This window comes from Mugil cephalus, chromosome 21 (genome assembly GCF_022458985.1).
Source record: "Mugil cephalus isolate CIBA_MC_2020 chromosome 21, CIBA_Mcephalus_1.1, whole genome shotgun sequence".
Taxonomy (NCBI): domain Eukaryota; kingdom Metazoa; phylum Chordata; class Actinopteri; order Mugiliformes; family Mugilidae; genus Mugil; species Mugil cephalus.
In genome coordinates, this window is record NC_061790.1 from 13,890,489 (window position 1) to 13,915,366 (window position 24,878).

Here is a 24,878-nt window from a genome sequence, read left to right on the forward strand (position 1 = left end):
CGTCTGAAACTCGTAGGGTGTGTTTATAAGATTTAATTATCCAAAGGGCGAACAGGGAAACTGTTCAAGGTCCAAAAAAACTGATTCTCTTTGTATTAAATTCTATTAGCTGTTAAAAAAAAAACATACACACCATGTTTATGGTGCATAATGTGCATTTCAACTGATGAGGCTCCTGCTGTAATTATTCTTATATATGTATTCTTGAATTAAGTTATTAACTTGCCCGAAAGGGGCTCAAAGACAATCCTTGACCAGGATGGATGAAAAAACTGGCAGCAACATTGTCCCCTGAGGCCTCCTAAGCACTTTGAGCATCTAATGGAAAAGCGCTATATAAAACCAACGCATCATTATTGTATTATTATTAGTTTAATCTAGCTATGTTTGTTTGGCCACTGATAGTAATCGAATAATAATCACATGCCTGTGAACCCCCTTGTGAAATTAACTTTTAATTTCATTTTCCTTTTTATGTTATCCTAACTCATTCAAGACACTCTTTCTCTTCCTCATTCTGTGACCAGCTGACTGTGGGTTTTGCCGTGACCTTGATCAGCCAATCACATCGTTGCTGTCAGACTTTACATACTGTATGTTCTCCTCTGCTATCGTGTTAGTTACACTGCTGTGACCCTCCTCCACACAGTTTAGCTCCTGTCTTCACATCCAAGGCCCATCTGAAGCTCATCACTCCTGGTTCCATCTTTTCCGTCGCCACCACCGGTGCTTTGACCCAAGGACTATACAAAGCATGGCCTGGCCCTCTCCCTCAAAAGTACTGACGTCACATTTGGGTCTAATCGCCAAACACTCTAACAGTCCCCTATTGTGCACATTGTTAAATAAAATATATACTGTTCATTAGAAAGAATGTCTCTCCTGACTGTAGTAATGTGGTGAAAGATGGCATATAGCGCTTTTCTACCAGGCTTTAATGTGAGAATCACTTTTAAATGGCACTTGGAGTTATATGCTGTGCATACAGTAGACAAAAGTGTGCAGGGAAAAAAAATCTGAAGACAGGATGATTTCCCTCTCACATTCCCCTGTGTGGAGTTCCCATATTAGGCATTTTAGTGTTTGTCTGCCTTTTCCATAACTCTCTTTCACACGCTTAATTAACTCCACTGATAAGTGATTTTTTTTTTTAATTGCTAAGAGTTCATCACAAGTGTCAAACACATCTTTTATTTCCATTAACTGGTAATTAAATGTAATTCCTCCACTGAGAAATTTCTTCCTCTACTGTAGCTTAAATTGATTGGCAAGTGATGCATTTTGAGCGCTCCTGCATATTAACATTTTAATGACATTTTTTTTTTTTGTGGCTGAGGCACCACAGCTTAAATCTGGTCCTATGCGTCACATTTCACAGATTTGATTTCAAATTATGAAGGTCACGCGCAACTTCAGTATTTAGTAGGTCAAGCCCGAGTTCCGGATTCTACCTTGAATAGACAGACTCACACGCAGCGTAAGCCGCTTTTATAGCAGACATTTTGCTAAGTTAGAAAAGCACTGGCTTCGATAACGCTGCGAGTGGTTTTAAAGGGAAATTAGCATGCTAACATTTGCTAAACGGAGATGTGAAACACAGAAAATGTTCTGCTAATCATTTCTGTATTTTTATTGTCATTGTGAGAATGTTGCAGTGCATGCCTAGGTGTTGCAGTGCAAACAGAATTGTTCTGTCTATATGTAGGGCTTTATGAAGCAGCTGGTGTGACTGTAGACTTTTTCGCACGCTAACACCTTAATAATTCTGTGGTCCCAAACCAAAGAAGGGAGTTGTAGGTGGGGCGTGTATACCAAATTAAAAAAAAAGACAATGGACTATGATTTGTGGGGAATCCCTGATATACAGTAAGTGTTAGACTGAAACAACAATTATTTTGCATTGGGTTGAAGTTGCGATAAAAAAAAAAAAAAACCCTCTTTGAATACTAGTACATTTCATGATGCATTTTTTTAACGTTGTCACACAGGATGAAACACTGAAAAGCAGCGGATGCCATGTGAGCAAGCCTCTGATCGATAATTCCGTGGTGGTTATAAAAGACTACAACTTGTTAAGCTGTCCAGGCTCATTACGCAACACTTAGTTTACCCATTTACTGCCAGTGTAGGGCTTATCCTTAATTACATGCACACTGTGGGATTCACAATTAAGCTGAATCAGGATGCAGGGCTTGGTTAAAGAGGATGACTGCTAACTAGACAGAGCTCTGACGACGAGAAGAGACAAGTCGGAACATGAACCGGTCCTGTGACAACAGAAGAGTCCAGAACCCCCTGTCCTATTACAGCTGTTCCTCTTTTGGTCCACCTTGACATTTTTGGCCATTTTTTTTCTTGGTACGACTTAAGCGCACTTCTTAAGAGAGAGAGGTTAACCCATAAATTAAAGCAAAGTTGAGTTTTTATCTAAACCTCAGCACCCAAAATTGCAAGGATGTGCAGTTCTTCTCTCAAAACATGACGATTCTTTTACTCAAAAACAGGAAGTAGTCACCAGTATATAGAGCTCCAAGTGCAGCCTCTGTGGGGATTCAGTTAACACACATACAATATGTGTGTATTTAGAATAATAGGCATCTGATGATCGGAGTTGAACCATTTATATTCATTTATAACTCTTGCACTGATCAGTCTTTCCTTCTAAGTGTGTACATTAAATTTCTTAATAGCCTATCAGGAACATTTTACATATTTCCAATTCCCAATTCAGCGTGTGTATAAAATTATTTTGAAAGTTAACTTCTCAAACACTAATGGGCCAGTCGACCGCAACATGACGGATATGAAGTGGAGAACATAATGTCAAAGGATCTAAATGAGCTGTTGTGATAACTGGTGCTAACCAGTGGAAAAACATGTCCCTGCTTCATCCCAGACCCTGTGTGGGTCTCAAGATGAAGCTTTGAAAAGCTCAGAGGTAAAACTTTAATGACTCCCAACCTTCTTGTTTTTCCTTTCTCTATAATGAGCACAGCCAGTCACCAATCGAGGTTCTTTGAGAACTTGATAACAAGGCTTATCTGATCAGTGGCGCCGCGAGGTAGTGAGCGACGAAAGACATTACAACTTTTGCTCCGCTCTGGAAAGTCACATTCCTATTTCCGTGTGATCCAGCTGACTTTTAATAATGGCTGCTTTTTCTGAGGACTTCCTGGCCTTGAGAGTCTTTGTTTCATGTTTAGGACTTGTGGGTAACGTATTTCTCATCATTTCCATCCTTCGCATCAAGTTATCCAGAGTTAAATCGTTTGAGTTGTTTCTTCTGGGACTGGCTTCAGCTAACTTGGAGGAAATTATCATTATAAACATTTATGAAACTATCATCCTTCAGACTTCCTCCGTTCCTATCGGCACATGGTCCTGTCGTGTACTGAAGTTCTTGACTGTGTTTGGGGAAATTACCAGCATCCTCTTCACTGTCCTCATCAGCATCTTCCGCTACCAGAAGTTGAGCGATGTCAGCAAAAGGGCTAACCTCCCAATTTACCTGGACAACCTCGGATCAGCCTGCATGATGAGTGGGGTTTGTGTGGCGCTCTCCAGTCTATTCAGTCTCCCCATTTTTGTCATGAACCTTCAAGGCTCTGCGGGAAACGTCACAAGAATCAGTAGCGGCTGCCCTCCAGACTTCTTTCAGTGTAATAAAAATAATTGTCCAATACTCAACCGCTTATATAAATACGTGTTCATGCTGGTGTGCCACCTGGTGCCCTTGATCATTGTCACAGTCACCGGCTGCCTCATCCTCACGGTGCTGCTGAGCCAGAGGAAGAAGGTGATACCAATAGATAGTGTGAGCGGCTCGAGGCAGATCGGCAAGACAAGTAAGGACACAAGGTTCCAGCGAAGCACAGTAGCTGTACTGGCAGCCATGGGGCTGTTCCAGGTGGACTGGACTTTCTACCTGATCCTCCAACTGACTTTAAGCCAAACTGACGTTCCTTTTTGGGCTGAAATTGAGTTCTTCATCTCAACTTCCTACACATCCATCAGTCCATACGTGTACGGGGTAGGAAATAACCTGTTCTCTCTCAAGAACTTTCTGAAGAAGTGATTTAAAGCTTTTCTTCGGGCCACACATGTTGAAACTGAGCACTAATTTTTAGTGATGAAATGTAATTACGTAGAAACAAATTGCCTTTGTAGCTGTGGGTCAAATGAAAATACTTTTCATAATTAATGTTAGAAACTGACAGCCATATTGTTATTCTCAACTCCAAGGGAAAAGACAGTGATATTTTCAAATTTCACTTGCAAGTAATCCCTTATCTATCTCTTCCGGTAATCATCTTTCATCGGTAAACAGACTGCAGCACTGTGTTGCACGATGTTTAATTTTAAACCTTTACTCATGCCTAAATTAAAAATTTTACTTCACCAAACATTCTATAGCCAAACGCAGCTGTGAGGAACAGAATAGTTTCTTCACTCAGCTTATAAACGCTGCTGTCATATGTAGAATTGAAATGTAAATTAATTTTTCAGAGTGAATTTATTTTTGGTTATATGCATCTCCAAGAGAAAAACACTTTTCAGTCCAAACCATGATTGTCCTTCCTTCAGCATTCAAATTTCTATGAAGCTATATATATATATACGTTAAGGTTGGAACTCCTATTTTTAACAAACTGACAAAACCAAATCATGTTTAGCCATAGTTGGGGTCTATAACCGAAACTAATCTCACTGGCTTCTACTGAAAAAAAAAGTTGTTAAAAAAAGTTGTTACACATACAGTAGGTCACATATATAGTCACGATGTCCATTGTAGTTGGCCTTATGTATATTTGTGTGATATGACATGAATATTGCTGCTAATATTCGATTAATCTGCCTTTGTCTTGTGGCAGTTTTATATACTTTACAGCAAATGTATGTATTGTCAAATTACTTTAAACAACATATAGAACACTAAATGTGAGGGGTCTGTAATAAACTGAGGAGAATTTGGCTGTAACGTAAGTTATTATTCATCTCTGTTTGACATCTTAATTCGTACCTCTAGTGACAAGATATGGATCACTGTTAGACTATAGACGGGAGTCTCAGTTAAAAAGCAAGCACCATATTAGCAGTGGTTTTAAAACGACCATAATAGACTAAATATTGTGTCTCTTCAAACTGTGTTTGACAGATGTGACAGAACTCACAAAGGCCATACAAAGTATATACACTACTCACTGTCTGTGCTGCCACTGCAGATTTAGCATTATAGTGATGTGACGATTCAATAGCTGTTGGTACAGCATGAATTAGTTTCTGTGCATAACACTTGATACTTTTGGAGATAAGCAATAAGCATTAAGCTTAAAGAGGGAAGTGTAAAAATAAAATTAAATAAATGAATGAATGAATAAAAACGTTTTTTTTTTATTTCTATTTTGACTAATGTGGAAAATACGTTATTTCAAATAGACTACATATCTTCTCCATTCAAACTTCGGATATTACATTTCATACACACAATCATTAGTTAAGACATTTTTAACCTGCACATCGAACGCGTTTTTTTCAGTTTACTGGAGAAACTGCCTGGGACTGCGGGAAGCTGGCACTTGTGTCGCTTGCGTCTGTCTGACTGTGCGTCATTTTAATATTAAACGTGCAGCTATATGAAAAATCCGTTCAAAGTCCATCCCTCGAAACTGCCATCAGCGTAGTGCTCCTCAGCAGGAACTTGTCTGCTTGCACATCACCACGAGATTTCCACGTGGAACACAAAGGACGGTAAGCTCGTGTGGGATGTTTTCCCACTTCCTAGTCCTAGTTAGCCCCGCCCTGTTTGCCTAACCGCACACTACTTCTCGTATTATTTCTTCTTCTTCTTTTTATTTTATTTTAAATAATTTGTATAGGTCGAAGTGCACGTCTGCGTTGAAACTGAACATTTGAGGGTAATTTGGGTTGTTTATTATTCTGCTGTTGCTTAAAAGGCACATCTTAGAAAAAGAGAATTTAAACCATCCACAACAATATGTAGCAGGCAAACAGCTGTGATACGTATTCATCGAGTGTATTTCTTTTAAATATATATATATATATAATATATTTATATATATTTTTCATATATTTTATTTATTTATTCATTTATTTATACAAACAACAAAAATCATTGGCTTTAAGCCCATCCTTCTCCCCTACATTCAGAATTGTGCTTTTCTGCTACATTTGTTATTCTTCACACACTTACATGTAGATATTAATGTATGTAAGGCAAATCCAACAGTAGCCTTCACTTTTGGTAATTTATTTACAGCAGGAGGCTATTTTTTGCCGTATGTTGTAACTGACACAGATAATCAGTTTATGGGAGACACATTGCCCAGATGTGAAACATATTAGCAGGACATGTAGGATATTTCCCAACCGCAACGACCAAAGAAACTAGAAGGTGTCGGCTGGGTAGCACATGGTAAAAAAAAAAAAAAAAAACAAAAAAAAAAACAACAACAAACAAACAAACACACAAAGCAAGCATTCTCTCTTCATTCTTAAAATGAAATTCTGTTTTGAATTAACCAAATCTTCAATGCAAGACTGGGTTGCAGTTAGCCAAAAGATGCGTCGTGTGTGCGTGTTAGAAAATGTGAAGAGGTGTTACAGTTTTATTTGGGCTAATATTACAGACTGTATATAAAACAGGCTAATATATATATTTGCTTACATATTTGTTTTTATTTACTGTAACGTCGCGCCGCCATCTTGTCACGGAAACAAAGCCAATCGGCCTTGTTTTGCGTCTTCTTTTGTAAATAAGATTAGCCCATGTGTTTGGGTGGTACAGATACACGTCCATGCGTTGTAGCCGGGTGGTATCACAAAGAAATTGCAGTAATTGTTCCCACTCAACTTTTAATGGTTGGTGTTCATTGGTATTTTTTCGAGGGGGCCACTGGCACAATGATGAAACAACTGACCGGTAAAGTCTTACAGAGTGAGCTTGCGCATTGGCCACTGGAGCTCTACCGCCATGGCGAACGTGTTACGTCACGACCCGAGAGCGCGGATGTGTGTGTGTGTATGTGTGTGTGTGTGTGTGTGGGTGTATGTGTGTGGAGGGTGAGAGAGGGACAGAGAGGAGAGTGTGTGTCTGTGGCTCACAGAGGGTGAGAATGGAAACGTGATCGAAAAGGTAGAAGAAGTGAAGGAAATAAACAGGAAGAAAGAGAAAGTCTCACGCCTTTGCTCTCGGCTCAGGAATTACACGTCCGAAAAGGGGGGTTTCGCGCAAAACTTGCAGAGAGTTGTCCTCACCGGCGCGCGGACTGAGCTGGAGGTGGGAACAAGCGAGAGAGGAGGAAAAAAAAAAATCTCCGGGATGGTGGACTCCCGCTTCGCTCGCGCTGGCGGCCCGGGAATCACGCGCCATTGAAGGGGGGGTGTTATTGTGCATGCGCTTTGGCTCCACTGCATGCACTCTCGGGTCGGTCGATGCGAGCACAGTGGCGTGGCTCTCGGCCTCCATTTGCCAGTTTGTGTTTATGTTCGAGGGATTCGGCGAGGCCCTTCCAGCGACGACGACGACGACGGTGGCGTGCAACAGTTGGAGTTTCGCCGCGGACGTTCTTGTCACGTCGCTTCCGTTGGCCACGAGGCGTCGAACCGAGCGTCGAAAGGTGAGGCTTTAGTGAAACCTGCAACTTTTCCAAGTTGGTGAGCGGTGGAGCCTGGAGCGGACGGCCTTCCTCCCCGCGGTGTGTGAGGAAGACCCGCTGTCTAACAACTTAAATTCCTAACACGGCTTTTTTTTATTATTTTACAGGGAAATAGTCACGGCTCTTAACAGTTGGTAGTTTGCGTTAACGTGCCGGTAATAACCCGTTTGATGCTCTCGCTCGGCTTATTAACACCTTTAGACTGCAGCATCTGTGAGCTGGTGTGAATGCGATAAACCGGTGTGGTAGGAGGGAGCACAAGAGCAGAGCAGGTTACGTTTAAAAGCATGTCGTCGCGTGCGCGTGAAGACAATTTTATTTGCATGACCGAGGCAGGGACAATGTCAGCGTCCGTTAAAAGCAGGCCCTTGTTTCAGCCATGTCTTCTTCTGGGTGACATCGGACAGCCTATTGGTCAGACGGACCAGAGAGGTCTCACAGCCTCATGAAGGCAAAGTCCACTTTGTCGGGCTGCAAAGAGAAATTATTAAGCTTAACTTAAATATGCCCAGACGTCAAGATGTTTAAATGTCGCTTTTTATTCGCCTTATGTGTCTATATAATTGTGTTTTTTTAATGATGTTAACCAAGGAGAATGGCAAGGTTTTATGTAACGTAACTACTTAAAGAGCATCACCTCAAATTTAACGTGATCTCATCCTTAAGGTCAGATTTGAATGTATATATATCTCCACATGGTAAAAGGGCATTAGCCCAAGATTGTAAATAAATAATAATTTTCCCATTAGTGGCTAATTTATTTTTCAGCAGGGTACAGCCTGTCCCTAAATTTCTCTTCAATAGGTTGATTATTATTGTGTTTGACACAACAAGCTCTTCTGTTCTTTAAGCAGATCAGATATCTTTGAAATTTGCTCCAGGTGCTCTATGGCTTAAGAAACAGCCAGCAACGGGAGAAACCAGTAGTTGAACGTCCTTTTAATTTTTTTTATCGCATAAAATCAATGCTTTGTGTTGACTGTGGTTAGTTCACTTCTTCATTTGATCTCATAGTGGTTCCACTTTAAATTGAGGGTTTATTTGCAGCTTGGTATATTGTGGAACTGTAATTTTTACACCTAACGCAGAATGTAGCAACACCACACATGCTGTAAATTAGCTAGCACATAGTAGCTTTGTGGAACGTCGTTGCTGCAATCACACGTTCTGGGTGTAAATATTTATCTAAATGGAGAACTATTTGGAAATGATTCAGTCAAATTAAAAACTCCATGTTCACAATTAAAACAGCAGCTATAAACAACTGAGTTGTGCTAGTTATATGTCACTTTGGCGTCATGCTGCCCATTTTTGGTTGTAGCGATTGCTGTGTGCGCTCTATTTACATTTCTCTCTGCATCTTTTGGCTCTTATTTCCTTCCCATCAGTGTTCTGCTTGAATAAGCTTTAATTGCAATCCTTTGTCAGCACTGCCTGTATTGTTTTTGTCTCACGTTTTATTTTCTGTCTTCTGATTCTATCTGAATGAATTCTTCTGTTTAGACTGTGTCTGTGTAGTGCGTGTAGTGGCTATAAAGTGAGCTGTATCGCTTAAAACCTTATTATTTTTTTTTGTGTAGGTTTTGAATGCAATGCCATGATCAGAGCCGTTGGTGATGTCAACGTCAGATTCTAAACTCGCATCCATGGAGGACAACCGGGCGGCGGAGGGTGAGGAGGGGACCTTGCTCAATGTCCCATCCTCAACCCCTCCCGTCTCCATCCCTTCTTTAACGTCACAATTTCCAACCACGACAAGACCCGATTTCACTGGTGAGACAGTGACTGAGAGTAAAGCTGCGTCCATGGCCAGCAATGATTGTAGTGCCGCTCTCTCTTCACCTGCTGAAGCTAGCCCAGCCAAGCCTGCTGTAACGTCAACGTCTACCTTAGAAGGGACTATTGAAACAAGCCCAGCTACCTCACATATAGCATCTGCATCAGACTCCCTTACATGCACAGGGACGACCCTTGTTAACACGATGGAATCGCCGCCCATGTTGTCATCTACCACCTTTGGAGGTCCAAACTCGGAAAATAACTTTCCTGCTCTGCTGACCTTCAAAGGCGTCACGGTCACTTTGGAGAATAACAGCGTGTGGAAGCAGTTCTACAGCTGTGGAACGGAGATGATTCTCACTAAACCAGGGCGTCGAATGTTCCCATACTGCCGATATCGCCTGTCTGGCCTAGATCCCGAACGGCTGTACAGTCTGGTCCTGTCCATAGTTCCATCAGGTCAGTACAGGTACCGCTGGAGCACGTCCAAATGGGAGGTCAATGGACCGGCAGAACACCAAGCCCAAGGCCTTATCCGAGCATTTTCTCACCATTACTCACCCTGTAAAGGCTCAGAGTGGATGAGTAGCCTGGTGTCTTTCTACAAACTCAAACTGACCAATAACTCCCAAGACCAGGACGGTCATATAATTTTACACTCCATGCATCGTTACATTCCTAGGCTACACGTGATACCCGTTCCAGATGGGGTCGTACCCACATCTGACAAGCCCGTCGTTATGGGACCAGAGAGCATAACCTTTACCTTTCCACAAACTGAATTCATGGCTGTGACGACATATCAGAATTTTCAGATCACCCAACTGAAAATCAATCACAACCCGTTCGCAAAGGGTTTTAGGGAAGATGGAAACAATCCACGTCTAAACAGAATTGCTACAGCGGCTAAACCTGCGGTGACGACGGACACCGAGCCGCAAGTTTTAAAACCTGAACCTGGGGGAAACAAGGAGGTTGTGATGGAGCCAAGGTAAGTTTTGGTTTAATGTTTGATTTGCTCACTTCTATTGATATTTACTCTTGTTGATGTGGACTGCTGGCAGCCTTTTTGTCATATGAGTATTATTTTTCATGTTGAAAATGTTGAATTTCAGTTAATAATAATAATTAAAAAAAACAAACACTTAGACGTAGACTTAGACAGACTTTAATGAAGGGAGCATCTTTTAACAAGTTACACATTATACACTCCTACTGGACAGTAGTTCTCTTAGTTGAGACATTTACTTAATTTGCCATTAAATTGTTTAGCAAAACTTTAGATTATGTCAACACAATATAGCAACATAATAATTGCCAGGGTTTTTGCCTTGATACATGCAGTGTGGGGTAAACTGTAGCTGGGTTTACATGGAGACTTTTTTCTCATTCTGACTGAAATCATTCTGATTGAAGGTTTCAGGTCAGCTGTTTACATGCGAGATGATCTTTTCCGATCTGATGTGTACATGTACCACTATTTTAATAGGAACGGCCGTTGTACAGATGTGGCATGTGCAGATTGATGAAAACATCCCATGAATGATCTCTCGTCTAATCCTCTAATAAAGCAACAGCTTGATTCGGAAAGTTTGTGGGGTCATATCCACATTTGCTATTTTGTTAGCCTTATATTAGCCAGTCTTCAAGATTTTCCAGCCGTTCTGAATTTGCTCCATGCTTCAGTCTATCCTGGCTTCAATTCATTTTTTATGTATTTTTTTATGCATGGATGTGGGAAATTTTGCAATAACTCCTTTAAAGTACTATTGCCACTTGCCACACTGTCAGAGAAGAGGTGTACAAAAGCAATATTTATTCATAAAATTTCAACTAAGCAAAATTGCCTTAAAACAGTGATATCTCTAAATGACTCGATATTCAGCTGAATCGAATCAGTTAATTAATCATTCAGTTATTTTCACTTTTTGTATGATGGTTGTCAGCAACATTCCTTTTTATGTGTCTTACAGCGCAAAGAATCACATTGTCCCTGCCTCTCTGTCAAATGTGCAAGAAACCAGATTGGTGCTGAAGCCCATAATGTCCAACCCTGCTAGTAAAGACGACTCATACGTCCCCTGTATAAGAGGCAAACATGCACTTGGTGAGCTTGTGCTCGTCCAAACACGTCCACTTATTGAACCCAAGGAAGAGAGCGACCTCATCAGTGTCACCCCTGATGCGCAGCAAGGCTCAAAAGTACAGACGCCAAAAAGAAAGTCCATGAGCCCGGCTTCCGCAAAGTCTACCCCAGGATTGTCGCCTCACAAGAAGAGGAAGAGGGTGAACAGACGTTGGGCAAATTCCCGGGGAAAAGACTGGAAGGCTGTGGACACCTCCCCCGCAGTAGTCCACAGCCCATCATTGACTGTCGCTATGCAACCAGAGCTGGATGATGTAGAAGGCCTGCTGTTTGTGTCATTTACCTCAAAGGTGAAATATTACAAATCACTGCAAACAATACTCCCCTCACATCAGTGTGTCTTCAAAGCAATTTCTGTCAGCAGTCCAGCCAATGTAAAGTGTTATAAGTTGCAGTTCTACTGCAGCTGCTCATGTTCTGGTTAAGTCTTTAAGCTCTGATGTTCTTTTATGTGACAGGAAGCTCTTGAGGTTCATGTCAGGGACAAGCCAGTCACTACCTCATCAGCAGCATCTCCGGTTTCAGCAACAACGCCAATCCAGTCAAAGCAACCAGGTAAGCAACGTAAAGATCTTTAAAAATGGCTGTGCAGCCGAAAAATGTGCAGTTCTTTTCAGAGTAAATGAAAGAAAGGAGCAGGAAACATGCATTTCTCTGGTGTTTCAGTGGAGGTGAATCCAGACTCTGTTGAGGAGAAGATCGCTCGCTTGGAGGCTGTCCTGCTGAATGACCTCAGAGTTCTCAAACACAGACAAGTCATCCATCCTGTGCTGCAGGCGGGTCAGTTCACACAACCACACACACATTTCACAGTGACTGAGCAGATTGTACCAAGTACAATATTGTTCTCAATTGGACTCTTTTCTTTTTCTCCATTTACTAGTGGGCTTGAAGTTGATCTCGCTGGACCTCAGTAAGTCCATAGACCTGAAGTATCTGGGGGTTTGTCTGCCACTACCTCCTCCTAAGCTTGACCAAAGCAAAACCACAGCTCTGTCTGTACCTGGTGAGTTGGACTGATCTTTGACAGTTTCTGAATGTTTTATGTTCTTGTCTCAAGGAACTTAATTGGATCTCTTTGGACATTAAATGTGTCAATCTCAGTATTATGCAACATGTACGACACTTGTATTCCTCCTCCTTAGTCCTCTGTTCGGTGAAGCCCGTGAGCCAAACAGTTACTCAGAAGTCTATTTATGTCGACATATTTGCGCTCCTTGAGCAAAGATTATTGAGCTCCTGCTCCACCCAAATGTTTTGACAGAGCACCAGGTGTTGTCCAGCTCTGTCATGCCACCGACATTATCCTTGAAAGGTGAGCAGGCTGGTAGTACTAAACAAGTATGCGTTAACTCGTACTAGGCACTGTGTTTGAGTTTTAATCCGCCTTCTTGCTCTGCCTGCACTGTGCTGATCAGTCCGTAAGCCACTGTCTGGGGCTCACACTGGATTCAAACACTAAACACAATTCCCATATTTATTTATTTATTTATTTAAATAAAGGGAGAATTGAGGTGAAATTGCACTACTCACTTTGTTAAGGAATTTAATTATAAATATGTTGTTCTTTTTTTAATGGACATTTTTATTGTATTAATTATTGCTTTAATATTTACAGTTTGAAGATGCTGTATGTCAGTTTAATATGTTGTCTGTTAGAAATGATTGGTTATGTCAGTCTTGTCAAGATCCAAAATTAAACAAATACAGAGATTAGGGATTAGATATAATGTCAGTTTGATTTGTTTTTTTGTCTCAGTGTCTGTCGGCTGTTTGTGCCCTTGGTGTATTCAGACTTGACCCACTCGGGCAAACAGACGCCATATACAGTAAAACTAACAGTGGATTTAATCAATAGTTAAAAGTTTTGTTATATTTTCACCTAAGGGCAGATGAGACAAAGTCTGTGAAACCTGTGTAGTTTCTTAAGATACTGATAACGGCACTAATTAACCTCCATAGATACATAAGGGAGAAGTAATAAGGGCTGTTTGTAATTATATCCTGCATTTCAGTAATGAAGTTGTGTTATTGAACTTGGGTATTTTTTTATATGCTCTTTCTCTGTGGAATTACCCACCTCGCTAAATTTAGATGGCAGGTTTACAAGGTAGTCTGTCGTATTTGGAAGGATAAATTACAATAGACAGAATAATAATTTTCTTCTTCCTGCGAGCCTTGTGTAGCTTGTCAGTCTCGCCACATTAAAGCCTTGAAAAATTGAGGTAAAGCTGAACAGGCTCTTTTACGGTCTTGAAATTGTTCTGAAATTGTCCTGTTATTTCGCATTAACGCGCTCAGTCAAACCACTGAACAGACCAGCATGTCTGGGACAGAAACACCTTTATTCATCATATAAGATGAAATAGTGCTGATCAAAGTTCTGCATCTGTAAAGCACAACTGGTACTCACAGTAATGATCTCAATTCTTTCATCTTCTATCCATTGTTATTATTGGCAAGTTGGCAAGTGACACATTTTCAACCAGCAAGTAACAGTGGTCCAGATCTTGTTTCCCAGTGGAAAACATAGTGTATCCTCAAAAGAATCTAGTTTCCTCTTCAACAAAATATGTTTAGGAAATATATATAAATTCATTGAAATTCTATTGGTTTTGGTATCATTTTGAGCAATATTGTAAAACACTGAATACAAGTGTGCTGTGCCCTTTAACTGACGGCTAACGCCGTATGTTTTCTCCACAGATGAGGGACTACCCTTCATCTCCCGAACAGGAAAGACAAGTGATATGACAAAAATAAAGGGATGGAAAAACAAGTTCATAAGAAGCAAAGAAACATCTCCTTCTAACTGTGACGGTAAAGTTTGCTCGTCTCGTTGTAGCTGCAGCATCCCTTGTAACATGCAGTGGGATTAATATAGTCATTCCAATTACCACAAGATTAACTCAGCTGAGACCAGACAAATGTACCAGTAACTGATTCATTTTTCTTTCCTGATGAATTAAAATCTCTTTATTCTTTTTCTCCAAAAGGATTACAAAAGAACCTATCTGCCTTCTGCAGCAACATGTTGGATGAGTACTTGGAAAATGAGGCTCAACAAATCAGCGAGCGCGCTGCCGCCTTCTCCACGTGTCCAGAGGATTCGGTGGCCTATCAGTTGCCGGCTAAAAGTTCCAGTTACGTAAAAACACTGGACAGTGTGCTCAAGCATCGAACCGCTGCTTCAAAATTTCCTGTGGGGGTCAACAGGCCGTGCCCCCTGTCCCACAAACCCCTTCTCTACTCTGCCCTGACGTCACCGCCTCCTCCACTAGCCAGCGCTGCAACTCCCGGTCAGTCAGAAGCTCCATCCAGACACCAGTCTGCATCCTTGCATACACGACCAGATGCTACTTCTCACTCTAGTTACTCTGGTGATGTTTCGCAGAGGTAAGGATGTGTTTATGACTTTCCATCTTTTACAAAACATTTTCTAGTTTTTTTTTTTTTAAAGGTTATGTATTTTATTGGATGGCAGCCGTCGGTGAATCTAACATTCGAGGACGAAGCCATTCATTGTTTGGTATAATTGTGAAAAATAAATAAAATTATGTCTTGAGGTGACATTTCTGTCTTTCTTTTCTCAAATGTTTCAAAACAAATGTTTAAAAAACATTTTTAGTATAGAGGCCATATTTGTTTCAGATGATTGGTCAAAATGATTTGCCAGTTGACTTTGAAGCTGATTGATTGCTCAACTGAGCAAAGTTACAGTTATTTATTACATGAATCTGTCACAAACAATGTAATTTATGGTGTTTATTTTATCTGGCATCATTTGTTGGGTGTCTGTAAACACAACAATCAAAACTCGCTGGCTCATCAAGCAAAAGAATGAGAGTGAGTGTCTGAACAAGCTACAGTGAATGAAGAGAAGCAGTCCTGTTAGTGACTATAACATTTCAGGATCCTGGTTCCTCTGCCCTACATTTAAACACCATCTGCCTTTCTTTTCTTGTTTCTTCAGATCATGTACAAGCCAGCCAGGAGTCAGTCAGAGACCAGCAGGAAGCTTTGGTCACAGCCATGGGACGACTCTCAAACCCTCAGTCCTCACCAAACTCCAACTTCGCATGTTGAGGATGGAGTCAGAAGCCCTGAGCCAGGGTCTGACCAGAACGCACCTCACTCCCAACAGGCTGTCAGTGGCTCTGTCTGTTATGCTGACAAAAGAGGTATGCGGCATCATATATAAGTGTACTCTGTTTAGCTGAATTACTGCTGACAGCATTTTTTTTTTAGTTTTCAGCACCGATTTAAATCATATTATTAAAACAACCCTCATTTTTTATAGTTCTACTGCATTTCTGATTTGATCAGGTTTATCTTGGCTTTCCTTGGTCCCAAGCAATGCCTCTGCTATGAGATAAATAACAGAGACACAACCAGACATGTGTTAGATGGGGAAAAGACATGTTTTTTTTTTTGACGGTCATTGTCTCCTTTCCTGTTAATTAGACGCTGGCCCGTCAGGTCTTGAAAGTAGCACCGGCCCCAAATATTACAACGGCTGGATCTGAATGTGGCCAAGAGTTCTGCAGACTGGGTTGTGTGTGTTCCAGTTTACAACAGCTGAGCAGAGGGCCCCTCCACTGTAGGCGGCCCGAATGTATGTTTGGCTGTGCCTGCTTCAAACGCAAGATCACCAAGCAACCGAGCATCGAGGAGTGTGACCAGCAGACCCATCCTGTTTACTGTAAGATCCACACTAATAATTACAGAATCACTCTCAAACATAAAAGATTAAAAAAAATATATATGTACATTTTTTTCCTCTCAAGTGTTAATGAGATGCATGTATCTCTCCCCAGTTATGACTAGTATGGAGAATGTGGTCCAGCCTCGCCCAGGCTCTCATGCTAATAAACTGTGGGAGCCCAACATTCATGATGTGGATTCAGAGCCGCTTTTTGCTCCCAAAAGCGCTCGTCCCTGTGTGGTCTCACCAAAGGCCCAAAAACGCTATGGTGTACAAACGGTAAAATAAATTGCTGTGTAATTTGTATTTGATTTATGTAGATTGGTGGTTTTACCACTTTTATCATTGATTATTGTGCCTGGTATTTTCTCAGTGGATTGGTCTTCAGATGTATTTCTCTGTTCAATAGACATTCCAAAACTTAAAGAAATAGTGCAAATTCAGTTTGTTTTGAAATACATATTATAATTAATATTATTTTTATTTGCCCATTATGCTTTATACTTTAATTTAATTTTTACACCCTTAGAGTCAGTTTAGCAAGTGTAACAATTAATATTTTATTTATTTATGGTTCCTATTTTAATTCTAACTATTTAACAAATGTAATTGCAGATACGCGAAGAGGATAAGGATCCTGTGTACAAATATTTTGAGAGCATGATGACTTGTGCTCGTGTAAGAGGGTTCAATAGCAAGCCTCCTCCTGAAGTCACAATAGAGCTTAAGAAACTCGCTTCTGCTGCACCAAGAACCACAACAACACCGCGGACGACCTCTAACCTGGTGAAAAACACCTACAGCACCACACTGACTGTTAAGAAACCAGGTAGGTAATAACATGGTACAGTGGCACATGGACTGCATTGTAAATGTTTTACCAGCCACCATTTTTTTTTTTTAATTAAATTCTAAATGTATTTGTTGCTTGATCCTTATTTTCTCATATGTGTATTCTTCAGCAAATATGACATCTCAGGAAAACACATCTATTGAAGCACAAGCAAGGAAGCAAGTACAGATCCAGTCCGAGTGTCAGTGGATGAAGGACCGCACAATGATCCTGAAAGCTTTATGTCAGCGCATGAATGACAATAGGCTATCACGCCGTTTCTACATGGGACCATACTGCATCAACCCAGTGGACAAGATCTTTATGCAGAAACCCAGTGGCTCCATTGTCACTTACAGGGTAGGTCTCTGAACAAACAGTGGCTGTTAAATTGACCTTTAATGTAGTTATTTATCTTGACCAGTTTCAATATTTAGAAGGCAAGGCAGGATATATTCCTGTACGAAATTTTGTCATTATTATAAATGTACACATTTTACAAGAAAACACTTTTAAAGAATGGACTGTTTTATTCTGCTTGTTGATCATTTTGATGAAATGTCGTGTGTTTCTTTCCAGTTGCCTCTTTGACAAAATCCCCTGCTGTATTCTTCCCTTTTCCAGGTACTCATTACTAAGCCATCAAAAGCCAGTGATTGTGATGAGGATGAGCTTGATGACTGTGAGGATGATGAGCACGGCAATAAAACCTTTGATGGGTACTCTGATGCAGAGGAGGATGATGAACCAGAGATGAAGCTTGGAGTAACACCCTTCCTGAGTGGATTGATACCTGCTGGCAAACTAGAAGCCAGGACAAAACCTGTTGGCTGCCAAGCAGCTGGACTTATACAGGTGAGGTCTTCTGAAGAGCCATTTGATTTAGTACCGCAAAAGCTGACTGAGATTTAAATACAAATGTCATTATTTTTTAAAAACTACTCTGCTAAAAGCATATACTTTGTAAATTAGACTGACACGTTTCTTTCTTTACAGGTAAATGGAAAATCTTACAATCAAGCCCGACTGCTGGTTGGAAACATGGGATCTCTGCATCCAGCCAACCGCCTCGCAGCCTATGTTACAGGCCGACTAAAAGTTGATATCAAAAAATCTACAATCAAAAACAACCCTTCCAGGGCTCCCCAGATAAAAATTCCAGGAACTGTATTATCTTCAAATTTTACAGCTATGAAACCACCAACACAGCAACCAGGTAAGATCGTCTCTGTGTTCCTGCACCACCCAAAAAGTACAGTAGTTTTATATTGATAGTCTCCCAAAGAAGGGAGAAATATTCACCACCTACAATATTAATAAATATATATATACACCTAGAGCGCAAATCAATCGATCTCAGTACTGCCTTGGGAATTTCACCAATTCTCCAATTAAAAAAAAACATGTTTTTCAACTTTAAACTCAAGTGTCATGTTTTAATGTATCGCTGCATATATCACTATCTAGACAGTCGCACAACTACGGCGTTGTAATTCTAGTCATTCTAGTATTCTAGTAGTGGTCTGTCAGTAAAGACAGAAAAGCAGATTTGTAACCGAAGGGTCTATGGGGCACCTCATCCCCGTGTCCATAACTGAGGTGCCTTGAGCAAGCACCTAACCCCCACTTTGCTCCCTGAGTGTTACAAAAGTGGCAGTCCACTGCTCTGAGCGTACACACTCGGGTCAAATGCAGAGAAAGAATATCCGCGTGTGGAGCCAATAAAGGATTAATTGTTGTTATTATAGTTGCACTCACAAAAAGTAAGTAGAAAGCAACAAGTTAAACACTGCCAATTGTCCTTAATTACAACATTAGAAATACTGTTTCCTATAACTCAGGATTTCTTTTAATTTTATTAAGATCTAATAAATGAGCAATTATATTGAAATATTTTCCTTCTTCAGGTCAATTTTTCCAGCCAGAACGTTGGAGAAAGCGATCCATCAGTTTGCCACATCATTCACAAAATTCCTCCACCATCAACTCCAGTCCACTCCAGTCATTGTTCTTAAACCATCTCAGCTCATCAAGCTCTTTCCAGACCAGCTCCACAAACTCGCCTGTCTCTCTCACTGTCTCGCCGTCACTGAAGAGCCCCAGCTTTTTGGGTCACAGTGGAACTTATTCATTCAGGATCTGCCCTCCGTCCAATCAGGGAGATAGAGACCAGAAGCAACCTGGTGTTACCCTGCCCGGGGGCTTCACCCTCATTCAACTCCCAAAGCCTGGAGCTGATGGAGCTGCACAACAGTCCGAACCTCCGAACACCACGAACAAACAAAAAGAGGGTCTGGTCAGCTTTAGTCAGTTAGCAGCTCAGTGGTTTGGTTTGGACGCCCTTAACAAACTTAAGAGCAAGTCAGTAGAGCCTGGTTCCTCCCGTGAGTTGATTTGTGTGGAGAAGATGCAATCACATGAGAACTTCGACACTGCTTCAGATGACTTGGGCTTCGACTCGTCAGACTACAGTTCTGATGATGACTCAGATGTAAGGATTATGTTTTGCCTTTTATAACAGTTGTTTTAGTATGGGTTTAAACTAATTTTTGTAAATTGACAAAGTTCTTAAAAACTTTGACAATTAAATTATGTTATGAAAAATCTGTGTAACTGTACCTGCGATTGTTGAACATTTTGTCAATGTTGTATTCTTCAGGATGATCCAGTGGACATTGAGACTGTAGAAGAAGTAAACCAAGGAATAACCATTACTAAAGTGAAGGAAGCTATTCACAAGGCATTACGGACATCACGGTAATTCATGTGAAAGAAAGCCTACGTGTGGACATATGGATATTTTCTGCTATTGAATAAGAAGTGTCATGGTTCATGTATGACCCTCAAGGTTTTGTCATTCTGTTCTGTCTTTAGAGAATCCGGTGGTAATCTTGGATCATTTAGGGAGACCAGTGTCCTGGTACGACCCCTTTACCTTGCTTTGTGTCAAGGCAGTGTGTACCGTATGTTTTGAGTGTTGCATCTGTATTCATGTATCATCTCCACTGTCTCTCAATTCCAGAAAGACGAACAGGATGATTTGAAAAACAACAAGAGGCGCAAGAACCACACTGCACTAGAAAGGCAGAGACGCAGTGAACAGAAACTTCTCTTCGACAGGCTCCAGACTATTCTTCAGTGCGACTCCAGAACCCCAAGATCCCACCTCCTTTCATTGGTCAGTCACACTTCCTACTCAGACATGGGCCCCAAGACCCCCAAGAAAACTAGTGCAAACTTACAAGAAACACGATATATATGTATCATAATTACAGCGTCTGGATCTCATTATTAAATCCTTACATGTATCAGGAATCAGGCCCTGTTCACCTCCACCTGATTGCATTTGGTGGTGGTCTTTGTGACCCCTTACTCACATGTCCTATGCAAAAGCAGAGGTCTGCGTTACAGTTTCACACCCTGATTTAAAGTACAGGAAAACTTCCAATGATTACAAAAGTAAAATGTGGATTGTACCCTGAGCTAGCACCTAAGCAGAAAGCACACAACCACCATTATGATTGATGGACCACCAGAGGAGGCAAATGCACCATTAGTGTTGTTTAATTATCATTCCAGCCTCCTGATGTCCTCTCTCCTTGATTCTGTAAGTAATTAAACCAAAAGTACACAATAATAGATCAACAAATTAAATAATTGAATGTATATAGGCTTTGTTTAATTGAGTCATAACAACTGTACTGACATGTGGTTAATTAGCCATGTGTTCATGTTGATGTATAAAGTAGCCACGTGGCGTTAAGTCACTGTATTTCATCAGTAATGACCAGGGTCTGAATTTATCTTCATCATCATCAGAGATTTTAATGCAACCTGTTCAGCAGTGATGATTGCTTCTAGGGTTTGAGTTGTGAGCCTTGTGCTTGTCTTTAAAATAACACCTGGGGCAGAAATAAATAAATAACAAACTAACATCCAGTGAGACGGGGGCCTAACTGATCATTATACACGCCGACAGGTTCTGTAGCAGCCCTCTGGTCCACTGATGTCATCACACAAAAAACTGCACAGTTTATTGTTGTGAAACAGCAGTAGATAGGGATCAGTTGTTTTGAAATAAAACAGCTGTTCGCACAATATTCTACTGCCCCGAATGATGGGTACATGTGTACTTGCAAACAGAGTGCTTAAACTTTGTTAAAGTAGAGATACACATGGTTTCTAATTGTTCTTATCTCTTAATTGAATTAAATACAATAACAGTATAAGAATCAGTCAAATTTAAACTTTGTCATCAGTTTAATACTCAAATATTGGACATGAGACATCACCAGGACGATGTGGTTTGATCTTATATGGTTAATAGGCCTGGCAATAAAGAATAGTCTCACAGCTGTCATCAGATTGTTATTCAGAAGTTGTTAAATCCTTATCAGCTCATATAAATACACAAACTTGCATTTGCCAGAGAGTTCCACACACTTCAAATAAGTGTGTTAACTTAAGTTATTAAGATGTGGTGTGAGCTCATCAAACTCAAACGTTTGTGTTCATGAAGGACCCCCCTTATAACAAGAGTCCTCAAGAGAAAATGACACTGACATGAGTCATGTGAACTTTGTTAGAGTAAGGATTTCATACAACCACATTAGTTCAGCTTTTATTTGTGTAAAATATTTCTCTAGACCACCTCAGGTCTCATATATGTATATGATCTGTAAAAGAAATTTAAAAAAAAAGTGTCACAGTCATCAACCTGTCTGTTTTGTTCTGTTGTACTTTTAGGCAATAAAAGAAATCCATTTGCTGGTGAAGAAATCTAAAAGTCTAGAGGAGAGGAAGAAGATGCTGACAAAGATGCAGTCTACCTATGTGCAGAAGCTTTCCCGTTTGTCTGGTATGTACAGTTTATGTTATACTTACCCTCATTGCGTGTTGATTTATTCACTGTTTAAACCTGTTTTAGAGAACGAGTTAACATTTTTCAATCAACACTAAAGCATTCATTTCAATATTAGATTTAACTGCCATCAGACCTGCTGCCTGTCTCCACTTGGACTGACATGTTTTAAATTGTCAGGAGTAACATGCATCCAAACCAAATGTTGGATACTTAAACATTTAAAAGCAAACAGTGATACTGACATTTCACCTGATCGTGAATATATGTTGTTTGTCGCCACCTTTACTAAGACTTGAATTGTCACCTTTTAAGGGAAGTCAGAGGAGCTGATTACACTCAAGCTGAAGGAGATCTGCGACAGAGACAAAAGGAGAGAGAAGACGATGAAATGGAGGCCTGTCTTTTCTCAGCTACTACAGTCAAAAGCTGCTCTTCTGCAAGCTATTGCTCCCGAGCCTAAGCCCCAGCCTCCACCCCAGCCACAGTCTAACAGTCTGACTCCAGTTCAGGCTAAGCCACCCGTGACTCTATCCAAAAACAATGTACACAGCTTTCTATCCCTGCTTCAGGCGAGGCTACAAAAGACTGCGGCCCAGTCCCGTGTAAACACACCCGTACCCGCGCCACATTCTCAGCCTCAAGCAGCATCTTCTGAGGCAGCTCCCTCCTCCTCAACAGTTCAACAAGTGGTGTCCCTCCATGTCAGTCAGCGTCCATCAAAGTTAGAAGGCCTTAAGGAAGCAGCACGTGGGGATGTGGCCACTGGAGCTCAGGATGGAGCTTCCCCATCCACCAACTGTAACAACCCTGAAGCTCGACCTCCAATCCCCTTAACTATTCCTATTGTTCGATCCAAGACTGGCAGAATCATACTTCCCTCATCTCTGAAACCAAGTAAGTTGACACATTCAAATTCATTTTCCATTCAGATAAGTCAGTGCATTATTGTAAAATGTGTATGTGTTTTTTTTATTTATTTTTCCACAGTTGGTCAAGGTTTCTACAGACTCATGGTCATGAAACCAAAGGAGAAGGGAGAGGATGATGAGGCCAGCCCTTCCGTTGACCCACTGAAAAACCAAGAGAAAATCTTCCCTGCATCTTACAAGCCTTTAGAGGACAAATCTGCATGTTCAGGTGCAGAAAGCCTGGCTAAGCTTGCCTTAATAAACAAATCAATCTCGGTGCCTTTGGTGGATCTGAAAACTAAGGAGAAAAGCCAAGAGCAGGTTTCAGCGGTGAGTCTGAACACCAGTCTGCCCCCTTCCCCTTTGACTTGTAACAGTGTGCAGACTCCTGCCGTTGTCGAGCCCGAGCCTGATCCCAAGCCCGACCCCAGTCCCCCTGTTGCCCGCCGTCAAATGGGCAGGCCTCGAAAAAACCCTGTTCCTTCTGTTAGCAAAAATGAAAAGCCGACTGTAGAAGAAGAGGCCAGAAAAACTGAGAAAAGTGAAGTATCTGCGCTTGTTGAAGAGAGACGAGGAGGAAAAATCAGGGCGAAGAGAAAAGCGGCTGACACCAGCAAAGTAGCAGATAGCCCCGCGCAAGACAAACCTCAGAGAGGATGTAGGAAAAACTCGGTACGGCTTCAGAGAATCCCGGTTACACGAGCAGCAAAAAGCACATCAATATCCAGCGAGGACAGCCCTGTAAAACGACGTTCAAGTGGTTTTAAAAGCCCTGATGCATCAACCACTTTCAGCTCATCCCGGCCATTAACGCGTGGTGCTTTAGGAAAGGACTTCCCCAGTGCAAAGAAACGGTCGTGGATAGACGTCGAAAAGGAACTGGAACCTGACGTTGAATACGAATAGTCCCCATTTCTTCCCGTGGCTATAGAAGCTAGTGCACACAGTCATTTGAGCTCAGTTAGTCTGACACTGAAACCTCATACCTCTATGAGGCAGCAGCATCCGTTCTAGCGTTCTCCTCTAAGTCTACTTGGAGGAACTCCTCTGCTCTGCTCTCTGCTTAGTGGTGGAAACTCAAAGTCACGCAGGTCATTGAAAGCTTCACCAAACGTGCCTGTCTGAAAAGCCAAAGGACCCAGGAGGCAGTAAAGTACTTAATGCTGCTCTTTTCTGAATATGCTAGCACAAAACTCAGCGGACTGATTTCATCATGGAGATGGGTTATTTTCTGCTATAGAGAACACAAAATAGCATTAAGTGACCTGTTGAACGTGTGATTGAAATTGGTGGTAAATCCCATTATCACTTTTGATATCGATGATTTCTAAAAATTAATTTCCTTCATGGATTTTTTTTTTTTTTGCTTGTAACAAACAAGATACTGAGATTTCAAATGATGTTTTAGTTAAATTCATTGATCACTGATCCGTCTTATGCAAGAGAGAACTGCTCAGATCCTGCGTTTTGGAGCATTAACTCATAAGTATTAACATATCTCATTTTTACTGAGAGTTAGATTTGTGTATACTATCATTTGGAAGTCTTTGTATTTTGTTACTAACAGTGAAGATAATCTGTAGTTGCACTTTATATTTTTGTTAGAAACCTCCAATGATGTCATATACTTGCTCTAGGTGGATATTATTGATCTGCGTTTGGAGATGTTAGTTGAACAATAGCAATATGCCTATAAACTTTGTGTGTCACAAGCAATCAATATAAATATTAGCCATTTATTGTAACTATGAAAATAATCTCTGTGATTCTTGAAACACTGGTTGTCTTATTACTGGAGTCGAATGTATGAAAGCTTATATATAAATTACACTTACGTTTAGAATGACACAACAGTTGCTCTGAAATTAAAATGTTTTAGTTTTGACACACAATGTGACTGTTTTTGTGTAAATGTTAATAAACGCACCTGTTTTGAAACTGAATTTCCAAAATGCTTGTTTGTTTTTT

General features: G+C 40.8%; 2 protein-coding genes across 2 annotated transcripts; both read left to right on the plus strand.

The window, feature by feature from the left end:
* The first annotated feature begins 3,148 nt into the window (after positions 1-3,148).
* Positions 3,149-4,075, plus strand: LOC124999466 (gonadotropin-releasing hormone receptor). The gene has a single exon (XM_047574382.1). It carries the CDS (start codon positions 3,149-3,151, stop codon positions 4,073-4,075), a length of 927 nt encoding a protein of 308 aa, XP_047430338.1.
* Positions 4,076-6,657: 2,582 nt separating this feature from the next.
* On the plus strand, positions 6,658-24,853 carry magl (MAX dimerization protein MGA-like). The gene is made up of 22 exons (XM_047574413.1): positions 6,658-7,637; positions 9,257-10,446; positions 11,429-11,891; positions 12,060-12,156; positions 12,268-12,381; positions 12,485-12,607; positions 14,308-14,421; positions 14,598-14,997; positions 15,575-15,782; positions 16,066-16,303; positions 16,419-16,585; positions 16,922-17,135; positions 17,269-17,498; positions 17,763-17,993; positions 18,135-18,354; positions 19,046-19,629; positions 19,798-19,895; positions 20,013-20,058; positions 20,161-20,316; positions 21,885-21,996; positions 22,315-22,896; positions 22,990-24,853. The coding sequence occupies exons 2-22, from the start codon at positions 9,293-9,295 to the stop codon at positions 23,814-23,816; spliced, it is 6,378 nt and encodes a 2,125-aa protein (XP_047430369.1). The 5' UTR covers positions 6,658-7,637; positions 9,257-9,292; the 3' UTR covers positions 23,817-24,853.
* The last annotated feature ends 25 nt before the right edge of the window (positions 24,854-24,878 follow it).

What these genes read in the sequence shown, in the direction of transcription:
- LOC124999466 (XM_047574382.1), top strand. Translation starts at nt 3,149, where the DNA reads ATGGCTGCTTTTTCTGAGGACTTCCTGGCCTTGAGAGTCTTTGTTTCA.
- magl (XM_047574413.1), top strand. Translation starts at nt 9,293, where the DNA reads ATGTCAACGTCAGATTCTAAACTCGCATCCATGGAGGACAACCGGGCG. An exon ending in AACGCTATGGTGTACAAACG is followed by an intron (nt 16,586 to 16,921) that starts GTAAAATAAATT and finishes ATGTAATTGCAG; the next exon opens with ATACGCGAAGAGGATAAGGA. An exon ending in GAAGCTTTCCCGTTTGTCTG is followed by an intron (nt 21,997 to 22,314) that starts GTATGTACAGTT and finishes TCACCTTTTAAG; the next exon opens with GGAAGTCAGAGGAGCTGATT.